This window comes from Mercenaria mercenaria, chromosome 10 (assembly GCF_021730395.1).
Source record: "Mercenaria mercenaria strain notata chromosome 10, MADL_Memer_1, whole genome shotgun sequence".
Taxonomy (NCBI): Eukaryota; Metazoa; Mollusca; class Bivalvia; order Venerida; family Veneridae; genus Mercenaria; species Mercenaria mercenaria.
In genome coordinates, this window is record NC_069370.1 from 39,867,187 (window position 1) to 39,882,415 (window position 15,229).

Here is a 15,229-nt window from a genome sequence, read left to right on the forward strand (position 1 = left end):
AACAAACAAACATTCTGTTTTTAAGAAGTTGGAACTGTTCGGAATTAGCCCCCCTGTTGTTCGGAATTACCCCCTCTGTTCGGAAATACACGTCCAATAGGTAATATCTTCAATACACTATACTGACAATATCTGTATACTTATATAGTTCGGAATTATACACGCTAAATCAGCTGGAATCACTCTATAAACAAGTTGTTTTTAAATGGCAATATAAGTGGGTATTTTCGAACATTCAACATTATTGCTTAACTGTTCGGAAATACCCACACCCGCTCTAGCATAAAAACTAAAGAAAATGTCTTTTTCCATTAATTTGATAAATAACAGCTGACAATTTGAAGAAAATGAACAATATTTATCTCTATCTTAAGCTGAAGAAAGGACGATCAAGGTCATGCAGTGTCTTCAATAAAGGTAATCAACAGAAGAATGTTTTGAAAAAAAGTTTTAAAAAAATCTTGATTTTAAAAAGAAAAAAAAGCTGTTTTACATAATTTCAAAAACACAAGTTTAATTCCCGCGAAAATTTGAATATGCGTTTCTGATTGGTCAATTGGATACTCGACGCTGATTGGTTGGCCTACCCCCCTGGATACTATATAAACCCCCGTCGTCAAGTTCTGGCAAAACGAGATCAATGCCACTGCAAGCAAGCTGTGACAAAATGACTTACTCTAGAAATCGCAGATATTCAGAATACTCGTGAGTGTTTTCTTATAAAATATTTCTAAAACTATGCATTTTTGTACAAGTATCAATATACACTCTGGTTTTGATTCAATTTTCCTGTGTATTCTGTGCAAATATTGAAATAAACGTTTTAATTTTCGTCATCAGTTCAGAGTGGGCGGGGTGTGATTGACTGAAAAGAGACTTTTAATAAACTTTACTTTTCTACATTGTTTTAACATATAGGCAGTTTCAGAATAAAAATGCAGAAAATTTTGGATTCAAACTGCCACCAATATTGCTATCGTATAGCTACAAAATTCAAAAATAAAGTTGGCAAGAACAAGGCAAGAATTTAAAAAAAAAATACCGCCAAAAAACTTTCTTGAAGCTGTAACGCGAACATGCACTTGAACTAAAATATAAATTTATATATATTATGATTTAATACAGTTAAAAAGTTAATAAATAAACAATGGAATTTTCGAAAGCAAACGATGGATAAATTGATTTATTCTTTGCTATTTTTTGACTAGGTTAGTAGGTAGGCTGTCCTCTCTGTTGCCAAGAAGTTGGTTAACTGTTATTAAATTGCATCACTCAATGGATTAACCTATTGTCTGGCCAACTAATACTACTAAATACTTAATGGCTGTTTTTTTCTGTGCATTCCTAACTGAAAAAAAAATATATGGAGCCCATCTGTGAGGGACTCGTTTATGTATCATTCCGCGGTGGGAACAATAGCTGTTGTCTGATTGGTTAAAAGACAATACAGTTCACGCGCAGCAACTCTGCTTCATAGCAACGCGTAATGGCGGCACAAATAATAAACTCTCATCACGGATGGAATCTGTTTTGTTAGCAACAGCTTTTGATTTCTAAATTTCAAATGAAATTTTATTTTGTTAGTATTTATTCTCAGGTAATGCAGTACTGTAGTGTGATTTATTTTGTGTGATAGAAAGTTAATTATAACTTTCGAAAGTTTGGTCACAAATTGGTGGGAATTTCTATCCTCGACCACAGGAGCCTGAAATTCTATCTATAATGCTCCAAAATGGCTAAATATAAAAATGACGCCTCCTGTATATATAAAAAAAGAATAGGAGGGGTCATTTTTATATTTAGCCAATTTGGAGCACTATAGATAGAATTTCAGGCTCCTGTGCCTCGAGGTACCACTACAGTGCTTTAGGGTATAGCCTATTTTAGGGTATAGAGGATAGGTTGATAAATTTTATTTTTAGACTTGAATTATTGTATAAATTTTCATATCATTCTGTTACTGGCATGCAGACAGACATTCTGACATACATTTTAAATGTTTGCTTTTTGTGTTATTTTTTTATTTCTTTGAATTGGAATGGAGGAAAAATTAGTTAGCTATCCGCTATACCCAAAAGCACTGTACCAGTTTCAATGACCCTAAGAATACCACTGGGAGAATTAGATAAATTCTTCTCATTTATGGATTACTATAGTGTAGTCTTTCCCCAATTCAGATGATGTAAAATAGAGCAGTAACTGGCCTTTTGTCAATGTTGACTTTGACAAACTGAACAACAAACCAAGTAAAAACAATTGTACGGCCTTTTTCATAAATAAAGTACAGAGCAAGACAGTTATACTGGTTATGCCGCATAAAAATTCTATAAATCATAAGGGGGTGGGTTTTGAAGAATGGGCATTATATGCACATTTGTTGGTAATATTCAAACATACTGTGTGGTATTATTCAACAAGATGCTGTTTATCTCATTTGATAAAATATGGAAACACCTCATGTCAACCGTTGAGTATCAGAAGCGAAAGTTTGTTGTCATTTTTCAGATTAGCTATAATTTCTGGTTAAAAGATATAATTAAGCTAATCATGGATTTCAGATCTGTATATTCCCTAAAAGTAATTGTTGGACTGTTCTGTCTGCATAAAAATCAGACAGAAAACAAGATGACATTTGCATCAAAACAGAAACAAATCAAAATGTTTCTTATAACCAAAGAGCTAGATCTCTGAATCTGAGAGCATAAAAAAGTAATAAGAAAAATGTCTCATAATTGGAGTTACCATAGGAAATAACAACGCCACCAAACTGTCATTGTCAGCACAATATTTTCTTTGAGCGTATCGAAAGTTGAAATGTTATTATTAACAACCCTACTATAATTAGTTGCCTAATTTATTGCACTTAGAAATGGCAGCAGATTTTCAGAAGGTCAGTCACTGAAATATGTCCTCTTACGTTACTCTCAATCTCATTCTCAATACGTTTCGTATTTTCTGTCCCTGGAGTGTATATACCACAGCAATGAATGGAGTAAATTGTGCAGTCTTTGGTCAATGGTATAAATTTTACCGTCATAGTAAGGAGAGAAGATCTTTCAGACACACCTACACCAACCAATCTACCATATATTCACCAACTTCCAGTCAGCGGGCGGCCGCATATGCTTTGCTCAACACCCATCTGTAGTTTCATATGAGACCATATGCATAATAGTATTTATACTAATAATTTTTCCTGAATTACAGACAAGGAACACCTGCATACGCACATACAATAAATACTCTTTATTGACTACACCACCCCCCACCCCCCCCCATTTTACTTAATTTTTCTGTTTATTTAATAGATTAATATATAGTATTTTCATATATCATTATTGTTACAATTTATTCAAGTGATTTTAGCAAGCACACCCTGCCTCTTAAAATTCTAGTATGAAGATGTGCATTTTAGAAAATTAATGTGAACAAAATTGAAAACTGGTGGAAAAATAAATTTGTCATGGTCATAATTTAAACATATTGTAAACTGATGCCTTTTTGCATTTTTCCGACAAATTTAGGTATTTTGGAAAGAATTTGGAAAATATCATTAATATGTCTGACAAGTATCTATACTATAGATTTACAGAGATTTGTTACTGTAACAAATTGATTCATTGATAACAGTAATGTTCAATTTGAAGAAGGTAGCACATAAAAGGTATATAAATACACAATAAATGCAAAACTGCTGGAGTCTAAGAGACCCTATGTTGAAATTCAAGCAATTGGATTTCTTAAGGATGATGTATACTATTGCTATAATTGTATTAATAATATTACATTGACGTATTTAAGATAATTATTTAATGTTCCTGCTTATTTCAGATCTACCAGACGCTCTAGGTCCAGATCTAGGCATTCAAGGGACAACTACCACCATTATAGACATAGAAGCCCAAGTCCCAGATGGTCTGCCAGGCGCTCAAGGTCCAGATCTAGGTGTTCCAGGGACAGCTGCCACTATTCTAGACATAGGAGCCCTAGTCCTAGGTGGTCAAGATCAAGAAATATTTCTAGATCTAGACCAAGTGACAGGGATTCTTACACTCCTATGACTTGTAGTAGTGGGAGAGAGTCCCTGGACACTCAGAGAGTCCGAGCATTGACTCCATTGAGAGAGCCAGTATCGCTTCTTCCAGATATTGAAGACCCGCTTATTCAGCAGCTCAGTGAGCCAGTGTTTCCTGAGTTATACGGTACCTTGTAAGTATATTTAAGTATTATATGTATATTCTTTTATTGATCCTAGTAACCTGTCTGTGAATTTTCTATAATGTTGTTGCTACATTTTCAGTTTTTATACAATAAATATTTATTTTCATTCTTTAATACATAATTATACTTTCATTTGTTAGCTTAAGTGAGGAGATGATATGGCAGATGGAGGAATGGCGTTTAGAGGCAGAAAAATACTTTGACTTTGGCCTGTTGTCCAGAAATCTGTCAAGGGACAACAGTGACAAAGGTGCTCACTTAAAAATTACCATGTAAAAATAATGTGTTCTCTTTCAGATGGATATGTCTACTTGACAGTGTTGAATTTTTACATTTTTTGCATGATCAGAGAAAAAAACTGATAAAACTTGCTTAATAACAGCATGTTAGAGTAAATATCTTGAGATGTAAACTGAGACTTGGGGAAATCATGAAAATTTGGATCTTTAGTGGCAATTGTTTCTGGAAAAAACTTTTTTCCTGGTAAATATTAAATATTGCTGGGGAAAAAATCCGAAATTTAACTGCGACTAATACGCTAGAAGTTAAATTTTCCGATCATTTCCAGAGCAAAAATTAGATGCGGACTATATATTACCGCGACCTATACACACCAAAATACGGTAGTCAAAATTGTTGCTGTAAACAATTATTTTATATTTACCCTAGGTATATGTACAATAAGTTTATTAGTTATTGAACAATTGAGTATTGTTTGAGAGTATCAGTTGCTTTAATATAGTTTTTAGAAATAATATTGAGCATGGTATAAATAAATTTCAGGGAGCAGAAAGCGAGGTAGGGAGGACCAAGCAGATGTTTCCCCACCGGCTAAAAAGCAGAAGTATGTTCCCACACAGGCCAGTCCAAATATACACATCAATAGAAATCATCCAAACTTTCGAAGGTACTTTTATTAGATTTTGTGCAGAACTTTAGAAATGCTGTAGGTGTTTTAGTGTAGTCATTAGATTTAAGTGTATTTCTCATTTTTTAATATCTTTAGAACTGGTGAATAATAACCTAAGAGCCATTTGATTGGTTGTCTCTTGTTATGCCTAGTACTGAGCTTTAGCAGTGTGTTTCATTTCATTGTGTAGCTGTTTCCCTTACTCACTTGCTTATTAGCTTACTTCATCAGTGTACAAATTGCTGAATGGTGAGCTTTTGTGATCACTCTTTGTCTATCGTTGTCCGGCTGTCGATAGTTTTACTGTTAACACATTGGAAACCACATTTTCTTGAGCAATATCTTCTTGGCACTAACCCTGGTGATTATATATAACTATTTGCTTCTGTAATACCAGAGTTATGACCCTTGAATTAGTAAAAAATTACCATATTTCATATTGTAAAGCACGGTACTTAGCACTATATAACTGTTATACAAGACATTAAATTTTACGAATCTTAATGAAATTTGCATAAACTGCATTATAAGGTCACAAGTTACATTTATAATGGAATTGATTGAATTTAACAAAACACAGGAATATGGGTCTTGATTAAGTAAAGAGGACTATATTTCATTTTGTTTATTTGTGACAAAACTTGCACCAAATGTAAGCACATGAGACCTCAGTAGGGCTGTCATTGATTGGGTCTTAGGCGTATCGACGATACCGATATATCAGAAGACAAATATCGACGATACATCGATATATTGATTATTAAGTTAGATTAACGACCTATTTGTTCATATAATACTATATACCTTCCTGTAAATGCTATTTTAAGTTTTATTGCCTACTTTCCATATTTCTGTTTGACTGTGTTGTATTTGTATTTATGAAATAAAAGAAATACATAAAAATTAATAACATCTTTCATTTTTATTTTGCCTTCACACCTTTTTTGCATTCATCCAAATAAACAACTTTGTGAACTTAAGATGTTTTTTAGGGTCTGAGTGTTTATTTGGGTAGTTTTTTCTCCCTGTAAAATATCGATTTTTGAAAATGGGAATCGATAATCGATCGACCAAAAAAAATCGTTGATACATCGATATCGTTTCTATCGATGACAGCCCAAGACCTCAGCCAGGTTTAACAATATGAACACCTTAGTTATTGCCCTTGAATCAGTCAAAATTGGCATATTTTTTCATATTGTTAAATAACTTACAGAGTTTGTAATAATTGTTGGATGTAATTATTTCAGTCAGTTTGATAATTGGCAAACTTGTTCCATCAGAACCAGGGTTATGGTCCTTGAATATTATATATTGGTCAAAATTGTTATATGTCACTTTTTTAACACTCACATTAAATGTATATGGTCGACTCAAAAGGTCACAAACCCATTTAGTAATGGGCAAGACTGCATGTGTTTTTATAAAATAAGAGAATTAAAGATCTTGATCAGATCTTAGTGAATATTGCTATATCTCACCAATCATCACAAAACTTACACCACATATATATGCTCACAAGATTTTGGTTAATTTGTAAATGAGCCAGATTACAGCAGCAGCCAGAGTTATGGTCCTTGATTTAGTAAATATTGCTATATTTTACACTTTACATATTATTTCAGCTATGAGTAACCAACTTGTACATGTATTGAGGTGAGCAATATAAGCTCATGATTGCACTCCTGTTTTTCTCTTACTAGACAATTTGCCTACTTCCTGTGCTGTTGTGATTTTAATTTGTTTTCTAGTTTCTGGGGTTTGTGTTCAGTTTTACATATTCCATTGTAGTGAGGTAGATTTTAGTATTGTTTGCATGATGAATTGCAGGTTTATGGTCACATTTTACCAGTATTCTGTTTCTTATTTGTTTCTAGTCTTTTTACTTGTAGTAGTTACTTACAGCATTTCTGGATGTAGATAGTAAAGTAGATGCATGACAGAAAAAAGTGAAAAAAAAAAACACATAAAAAGTTTTAAAAATAAAAAAAGACAAAAAAAGACAACAAAAATTACAAAAAATACAAAAAAAATGTAGTTGTAGATTACTTTGGACTTATTTTTTGTGTTACATTGATTTAATTTTTGGTAATAAAGAAGATTGGAAAAATATGTAAGGCGTTTTTGTTCTGGCAGGTTCATGACAAATTGACTCTTGAAAGTATTGTTATATAATGGTTTAGACTTTTAGAGGCTTTGTTTTCCTTCATGCAGTAAAGTAATACATAAATAATAGGAGAATAGCATGAAGGGAGTTAGTAATTAGCGGTAGTAATTAATAGAGGGTGGTACGGACGGCTTAAGGGGAGGTCGGAGGCCGTTTAGTTTAGAATAATTAGGGAGTTAGTTAGCAGTACTTACTAAAAGAGGGTGGTACCGATGGCTGTAAGGGGAGGTCGGAGGTCGTTTAGTTTAGAATAATTATGGAGTTAGTATTTAGCAGTACTATTAGAGGGTGGTACAGATGGCTGTAAGGGGAGGTCGGAGGCCGTTTTGTTTAGAAATATTAGGGAGTTAGTTAGCACTACTAATAGAGGGTGGTACAGACGGATGTAAGGGGATGTCGGAGGCCTTTTAGTTTAGAATAATTAGGGAGTTAGTATTTAGCAGTACTAAATAGAGGGTGGTAGATACGTCTGTAAGGGGAGGTCGGAGGCCGTTTAGTTTAGAATAATTAGGGAGTTAGTATTTAGCAGTACTATTAGAGGGTGGTACGGACGGATGTAAGGGGAGGTCGGAGGCCGTTTAGTTTAGGATAATTAGGGAGTTAGTGTTTAGCAGTACTATAAGAGGGTGGTACGGACTGATGTAAGTGGAGGTCGGAGGCCATTTAGTTTAGGATAATTAGGGAGTTAGTATTTAGCAGTACTGATAGAGGGTGGTATGGACAGATGTAAGGGGAGGTCGGAGGCCGTTTAGTTTAGAATAATTAGGGAGTTAGTATTTAGCAGTACTAAAAAGAGGGTGGTTCGGATGGCTGTAAGGGGAGGTCGGAGGCCGTTTAGTTTAGAATAATTAGGGAGTTAGTATTTAGCAGTACTATTAGAGGGTGGTACGGACGGCTGTAAGGGGAGGTCGGAGGCCGTTAAGTTTAAAAGAATTAGGGAGTTAGTTAGCAGTACTAATAGAGGGTGGTACAGACGGATGTAAGGGGAGGTCGGAGGCCGTTTAGTTTAGAATAATTAGGGAATTAGTATTTAGCAGTACTAAATAGAGGGTGGTACGGACGGCTGTAAGGGGAGGTCGGAGGCCGTTTAGTTTAGAATAATTAGGGAGTTTGTATTTAGCAGTACTAATAGAGGGAGGTACGGATGGCTATAAGGGGAGGTCGGAGGCTGTTCAGTTTAGAATAATTAGGGAGTTTGTATTTAGCAGTACTAATAGAGGGTGGTATGGACGGCTGTAAGGGAGGTTGGAGGCTGTTTAGTTAAGAATAATTAGGGAGTTTGTATTTAGCAGTACTAATAGAGGGTGGTACAGACGGCTGTAAGCTAGGGGAGGTTGGAGGCTGTTTAGTTTAGAATAATTAGTATATTCTTTTTTAGAGTAATAATCCATGAACACAGAAGAAAAACTAACTTTTTTTACCGTATATTTCGGCAGTATCTCACTGCCTTCATCAGCGATGGTGTACTAATTTGCATTAATATATATGTTACTATAGTAACAAAAATGAATGTGTTTTCAGTAGGTTATTGCTTTCGTGCACTGATTATCACTTATCGGCCCGGGCCTCATAAACTCAGAATCCGCCCGGTGAACACGTGAGCGTGAAACCAGTAGCAACATAAAACATCATCATGGACGTCATAATGGTCTGTCACTGGTCTACACGGTAAACCGTGGTTTATCGCAGAATTACAATTCTTGGCTTAAAATAAGTAATAAAACAGGACATGCACATATTTACTTTGGAGCCAGAGTTTCGAGTTTCAACAGTGTTCGAGTATGCGTTGTAAAACAGCATGATTCGCACCAGTTCGACAAAGTTGCGGGTTTCTTTTCAGTGATAAGGTCATGACTGCTTTTCACAAACATAGATCTAGATCAATCTCTGAGCAGAGTTGTCGTTCGTGATCCTCACTTTAACGAAATATCACCGGAAGTGCAAGAGATCGAGATCTAGATATCTAGCTATTGATAATATAATTGCAGTTTTTTTTCTTGAACTGGCTCAAATTATGTGTTGCTCCACATTTTAGAATGGCGAACCATTTAATGAGTTTGATAGATACATTACGAATTTAGATCTAATTAGCTCCTTACCGACAAGAAATTCTGTAGATCTAATTTGTCTAAATGTGCAAGAATAAACGCAAATTTTGAGACGAAAGTACCCCAAACTATTTAGCCATTGAAGTCTAGCGACAGGAGTTGTGGTTCTACTCCCCTTGAGTAGTGCAACAAAACATATGTATTAAAGATATTAATACACGCTAGAGCCTGGCCGGGAGGTGATAATCCTTGGGCCATTATTCATTTTCCGGGCCGATTATCACCTCCCGGCCCGGCTCTGTCGTGTATTAACCTATAATCACGTGACGATAGAAGGTCATGTGACCAAATGAGAGTGCTGTAAACTGGAGGTAACTCCAGCCCCTCGTCCCGGTTGAGCAATGGTCGCCTTTGTTTGATGTTAATAGCCTCTTTGACATGTCGTTTGATGTGATGGTCCTCAGATGTTATGACCTCTGTGTTCTCTGGTTTGAAATAATGTCCAGTTTGCTGACAATGTTCATATAATAAATTGGCCGAGTTGGATCTAGCCATATGCTCTTTCATGCGAATGTCTAAAGTTCTTCCAGTTTCACCCACATAGTCTTGTTCACAATTTTCACATTTTGAGTAGTATATAACACCACATTTTTTCATTTTGTCAATTAGTACACCATCGCTGATGAAGGCAGTGAGATACTTCCAAAATATACGGTAAAAAAAGTTAGTTTTTCTTCTGTGTTCATGTATTATTACTCTAAAATTGACAATCCAGAAGAAGAGATTGATCAACATTCATAGTTGTAGTATATTCTGAGTATGCAAGTATAAGGGGTTATGGTTGGGTAGTAACATAATGGTAGTAAATGAAGACTGTAAATTGGCTTGTGTTATTGTGGGCTTGAGAGGTGCTGCACATTTCATTACCTCTCATGAACAGACTCAATCAAACCGAGTCTGGTGTTTAGTTAACTTGAGCGGTGTTTCACATTTCATTACCTCTCATTAGGGGTGTATGAGTGTGTTTGGGTTTAGCATCTTTTTCAACAAATTAGGGGTGTACACCGGTTAATCTCAGTTCATTTGATAAATCGTATTAATGGGCAAAGTTAAGAGAACATTTCAATTTCTCAAGGGCTCTAAATGTGTGTAAAAATGACAAAGACAGGAGAATATAACATTATGAAATATCATTAATGCAGTTGGACTGCTTATGTAGCCTAGTGGTAGAGCACTTGCTTCGAGTGCGGGAGGTAGTGGGTTCAATCTCTGGCTGCATCATACCAAAGACATAAAAAATGGTACTAGCTACTAAGCTTCCTTGCTTTGCATCAGCATTACGAGGATAGTGCTAGGACTCTGCCTGGTGTCTGTGTAACTTGACTGGGTAGGGTATCATGTCATGTGTCTATGGTGTGATATTCCAGTGATCGAGGCAGCACTTTGAAGTTGGGCATAATTGTGCTCACTGCTACAAGTAGACACCATCGTTTATATGACTGAAAATTTTTTGAAAAAGATGTTAAACCCAGAATCCCTAGACAAACCTCTGATTTATTGCTTTCCTTTATTTGGTGGGCATGCACACTTGTAATTATTGCTGGGCCAATCAGTGTTTTGCTGAGTTATGGTTAATTGGACTGTAAAAAAAATATTGCCATGTGATTAAGGTTTAACGGTATATGAGAGAAGTTTCAGTTTGTATTTTAGATTTTTAAACCAATTTTCTTTGCCATTGTAGGGTTAAAAAACACTTTCAATATGCTGGGCCCCTAAACATTGTACTGAACCCCTAAATTTGAAAAGTTAGGAGCCCAGGTGACCACTGGATTAAAAAAGTTGATATTTTCCCCTCAGAACACAGAAATATTTGGTTAATGAACAACATCTTTACCAACAATCTACCTGACCATTACATGTTCTGCCATACTGTCCCATAAGATGGATACTTAAAATATTCTATAAAAGTTGTCCGTCTTTAAAAATGAATGTCATTTGTAAAGATCTTTACAAAAATAAACAATTGCTGAAAACTATGTTCCACCTAGTTATGTGAAATTTCAGCACTGGGACAATATTGCAAATGCATCAAAACAAAGACGTAACAGTTCTTTGAAAATGGTGAGTTTTAAAAGGCGTTGAACTGTGCAAAAGTGTGGCCCCTTTATGCAGTGCCCTATTCCGCAATTCAGTGTATATATGATCAGTATACTGACAATTGTTTTACAGAGTAATATACATGTTTTATATGTTGTTCATTTTTATATGCCCGTCTCTAAAAGAGCAGGGGCGTATTATGTGAACACCCGTGGTGGGTGGGCGTCCGGCGTCCAAAAGCATGTCCACTCTCTTTAGTCAAACAGTTTACATCAGATCTTCACCAAACTTGGTGACAATGTTTGTGGGCATAATACCTCAGTCAAGCTCGATAACCAGCAAAATCGCCTTATGCACTCTTGGGTTATGGCCCTTAAATTACTGAAAATCTGCAAATTTAGCCTTGTCCACCCTCTAAGTCAAACAGTTTTCATCCGATCTTCACCAATCTTGGTGACAATGTTTGTGGGCACAATATCTCGGCCAAGTTCAATAACCAGCCAAATCGCCCTAGGCACTCTTGGATTATGGACCTTGAATTACTCGAAAAACGGCAAATTTAGCCTTGTCAACTCTCTAACTCGAACAGTTTTCATCTGATCTTCACCAAACTTGCTGACAATGTTTGTAGGCATAATATCTTGGCCAATTTCGATAACCAGCAAAATCGCCCCAGGCACTCTTGAGTTATGGCCCTTAAATTACTCGAAATCTGCAAATTTAGCCTTGTCCACCCTCTAAGTCAAACAGTTTTCATCCGATCTTCACCAAACTGCAGATTTAGCCTTGTCCGCTCTCTAAGTCGAACAGTTTTCATCCGATCTTCACCGAACTTGCTGACAAAGTTTGTGGGCATAATATCTCGGCTAAGTTTGATAACCAGCCAAATTGCCCCAAGCACTCTAGGATTATGGCCCTAAGTTTGATGACGGGCGTATTTTGTGACAGTCTGCCACTCTTGTTCATTTTAAACAACCCTTTCTTTCTGTGGTTTGGTGTTAATTGTTTTGTTTTTTTTTCCCAAATATAAGGCTGTTAACATTAAAATCTGCTTGTCTACAGAGTATGCACACTTTAAAAAATGTCATCAGTTGATGCATGTTTACAGCAGATCAAAATCAAAGTTGAAGAAATGAAAATTGCCGTCATTTCAAATTCATATTTTGCACAACAAAATGAATTGAGACGGTACTGCATGATGGCGTTTTATAAAGATTTATTCCTCAAATAGAAAATTTAGAAATTTACCTCGAGAAATAATAATATTCCATATAATGCAGCGTCATTATTGAATAAGACACAATTCGCAGATGATTTTGATTTTAGGTTCCCAGAGGTCTGTTTTAAAATGTCACTGATTGGCTGAAACCTTTTACCTGTAATGTAACCAAACTAGAAATATCAGCAAAATTTTCAGCTAGGGATCGAACCATGGTTTAAATCTCTCTGGTATGCAAGAATGTGAATGCAGTGAATGTTATCCATATTAAAATGAAGGTTTACTGAAAATTTGAAACATACAGTTTTTTTTTCATGCTTTAATACCATCTCATGCTGAAAACTTAAAAGAATTTTAGGCAGAGTTTCTCAGGACCCATTCTTTTTCGCACGGACTCATTTTGAAACATGTGAGACCTGTTGGACTCATTAATTTCAGTTGTTAAAGTACTGCTGAAGGTTGATATGTCGTATCTGTAAAAATAAGGAATAACTAAAAAGAACCAAGAAGTAAGTTTTCGTAACCTATTCCGGCCATCACTTTCGTGTATTTATGCTAGCTGGAGTAAACTGTTAGTATTCTGTGACAGTTAAATGCATGATTATCTGTGTTTTGTTAATGTATACATGTATTCCAAAAGCACATGTGACTTAAATTATATATGGAAAAATACCATATTCATTGATGTTATTCCCAGTCCTTGACGTAAGAGTATCTCAGGTTTCCGAGGACCACTCATTCTAGCGAGGGTCACTGATTGTTAAAAGCTGAATGACAGAAAATGGGTTCTGCTCAATAACTAAAGAACACTTTGGCTTACATTTGTGAAACTTCATACTTTATAGGATGGTTGCCTGTGGTCAGTTGAAGATCCCTATTGTTTTGGGGTCTGGTAGGCCAAAGGTCAAGGTCACAGTGATCTAGAGACTGAAAACAGTTCAATAACTAAAGAACACTTTATTCTACAATTGTTTAACTTCATAAGATAATTGCCTGCGGTAAGTAGATGACCCGTCATGGCGAAAGAGTTTCAAGACTTGTCTGACATTCGGTCAGACAACCCAGGACAACCTGTCTGACCGAATAGAAACTCGTTTGACGAAAACATGTCGTAAAGAGTAAACAAAAACAATAACATATGTTAATAGTTATTGTTGTTATGATGTTTTGCCGGAAGTAATGAAAAATTAATAGGTGCATAAGAAAACCTTTGTTGCTCATTGCAGAGCTGGAGCAGTCTTCTGCGCATGTCCGGAACTTACACCGGAAGTGATAATCAGTTGAAGCTCAAGGCAAAAAATAAGCAAATTATTGCATGTCCGCACACATTTAGTATATAGTATGTTCTTAAGGGAAAAAAAACCTACAGTACATACATGATCTATGCTTTTAGGTCAAGGTCATTATTGAAATTTAAGTAAAAATAGGTTTTTTCTTAGCTCCTAAATGCCTTGAAGCATTTTAAGTCGTAACACGTACTGTTGCGAACAACCACAAGGGATGAACACTAACAAAGTTTTCCACCGGTAGGGGACTTCTGTATTGCCATCGCATCCTCGGTCACTTGTTAATTTTAAATTTAAATAAGGATTTGCCAGACTGTTTTACTGACTGAAAGTGGTGTTAACCGGAAATATCATATATTTCACTTCAGGCAGCAAGTTGAGGTAGCTAGCCATCAATGCAGTATAAGCCTGGTTGGATGTATCAGCCTGAAATGCAGCAGTTACCTGGTTGGATGGATCAGCCGTCAACACAATGGTAGCTGGCGGGAAAGATTATCCATCAATACAGTGTTAGTCCAGTTAGATGAATCAACAATTAAAGCAGTGGTAGTTTGCAGGAGATAGATCAGCCATCAAAACAGTGGTAACTTGGTGTTATAGATTAAATCAGCACGTACAGCAAAGGCCTGGTTCGATCGATTGTCCATCAACACAGTGGTAACAAGGCAGGATAGATAAACTGTCGACACAGCAGGAACCTGGTTGTTGGATAAGCAGCTAACACAATAGTGTAGCTTAGCTGGATAGATTAGCCATCAACGCAGTAGCATCCTGGTTGGAAGGATCAGTTATCAACCAAATCAGCTTGGTCGGATAGATTAGCCATCAACGCAGTAGTATCCTGGATGGGAGGATCACCCGTCAACCAAGTCAGCTTGGTCGGATAGATTAGCCATCAACGCAGTAGTATCCTGGATGGGAGGATCACCCGTCAACCAAGTCAGCTTGCGATAGATTAGCACGCGATATGATGGAGGCGCCCAACAAGCGCTGCGAGATTAGCTCACTACCTGGATGGGAGGATCAGCCGTCAACCAAGTCAGCTTGGTCGGATAGATTAGCCATCAACACAGTTGTATCCTGGATGGGAGGATCACCCGTCAACCATGTCAGCTTGGTCGGATAGATTAGCCATCAACACAGTAGTATCCTGGATGGGAGGATCACCCGTCAACCAAGTCAGCTTGGTCGGATAGATTAGCCATCAACACAATAGTATCCTGAAGAAAGATTAGCAGGAAGCCTAGTTAGCTGGATCAGCCATCAACACATTGGTAGATT

At 36.4% G+C, this 15,229-nt stretch overlaps 1 protein-coding gene across 2 annotated transcripts; it reads left to right on the forward strand.

The window, feature by feature from the left end:
• Positions 1-652: 652 nt before the first annotated feature.
• Positions 653-14,890, forward strand: LOC123560378 (uncharacterized). 2 transcript variants are annotated; one of them, XM_045352575.2, is made up of 4 exons: positions 653-705; positions 3,832-4,209; positions 5,005-5,128; positions 14,317-14,890. In XM_045352575.2, the coding sequence occupies exons 1-3, from the start codon at positions 668-670 to the stop codon at positions 5,021-5,023; spliced, it is 435 nt and encodes a 144-aa protein (XP_045208510.2). In that variant the 5' UTR covers positions 653-667; the 3' UTR covers positions 5,024-5,128; positions 14,317-14,890. The 2 variants fall into 2 exon arrangements, with proteins under 2 accessions (XP_045208510.2, XP_053372710.1); XM_053516735.1 differs by lacking the exon at positions 14,317-14,890 and adding an exon at positions 13,508-13,620.
• Positions 14,891-15,229: the final 339 nt, after the last annotated feature.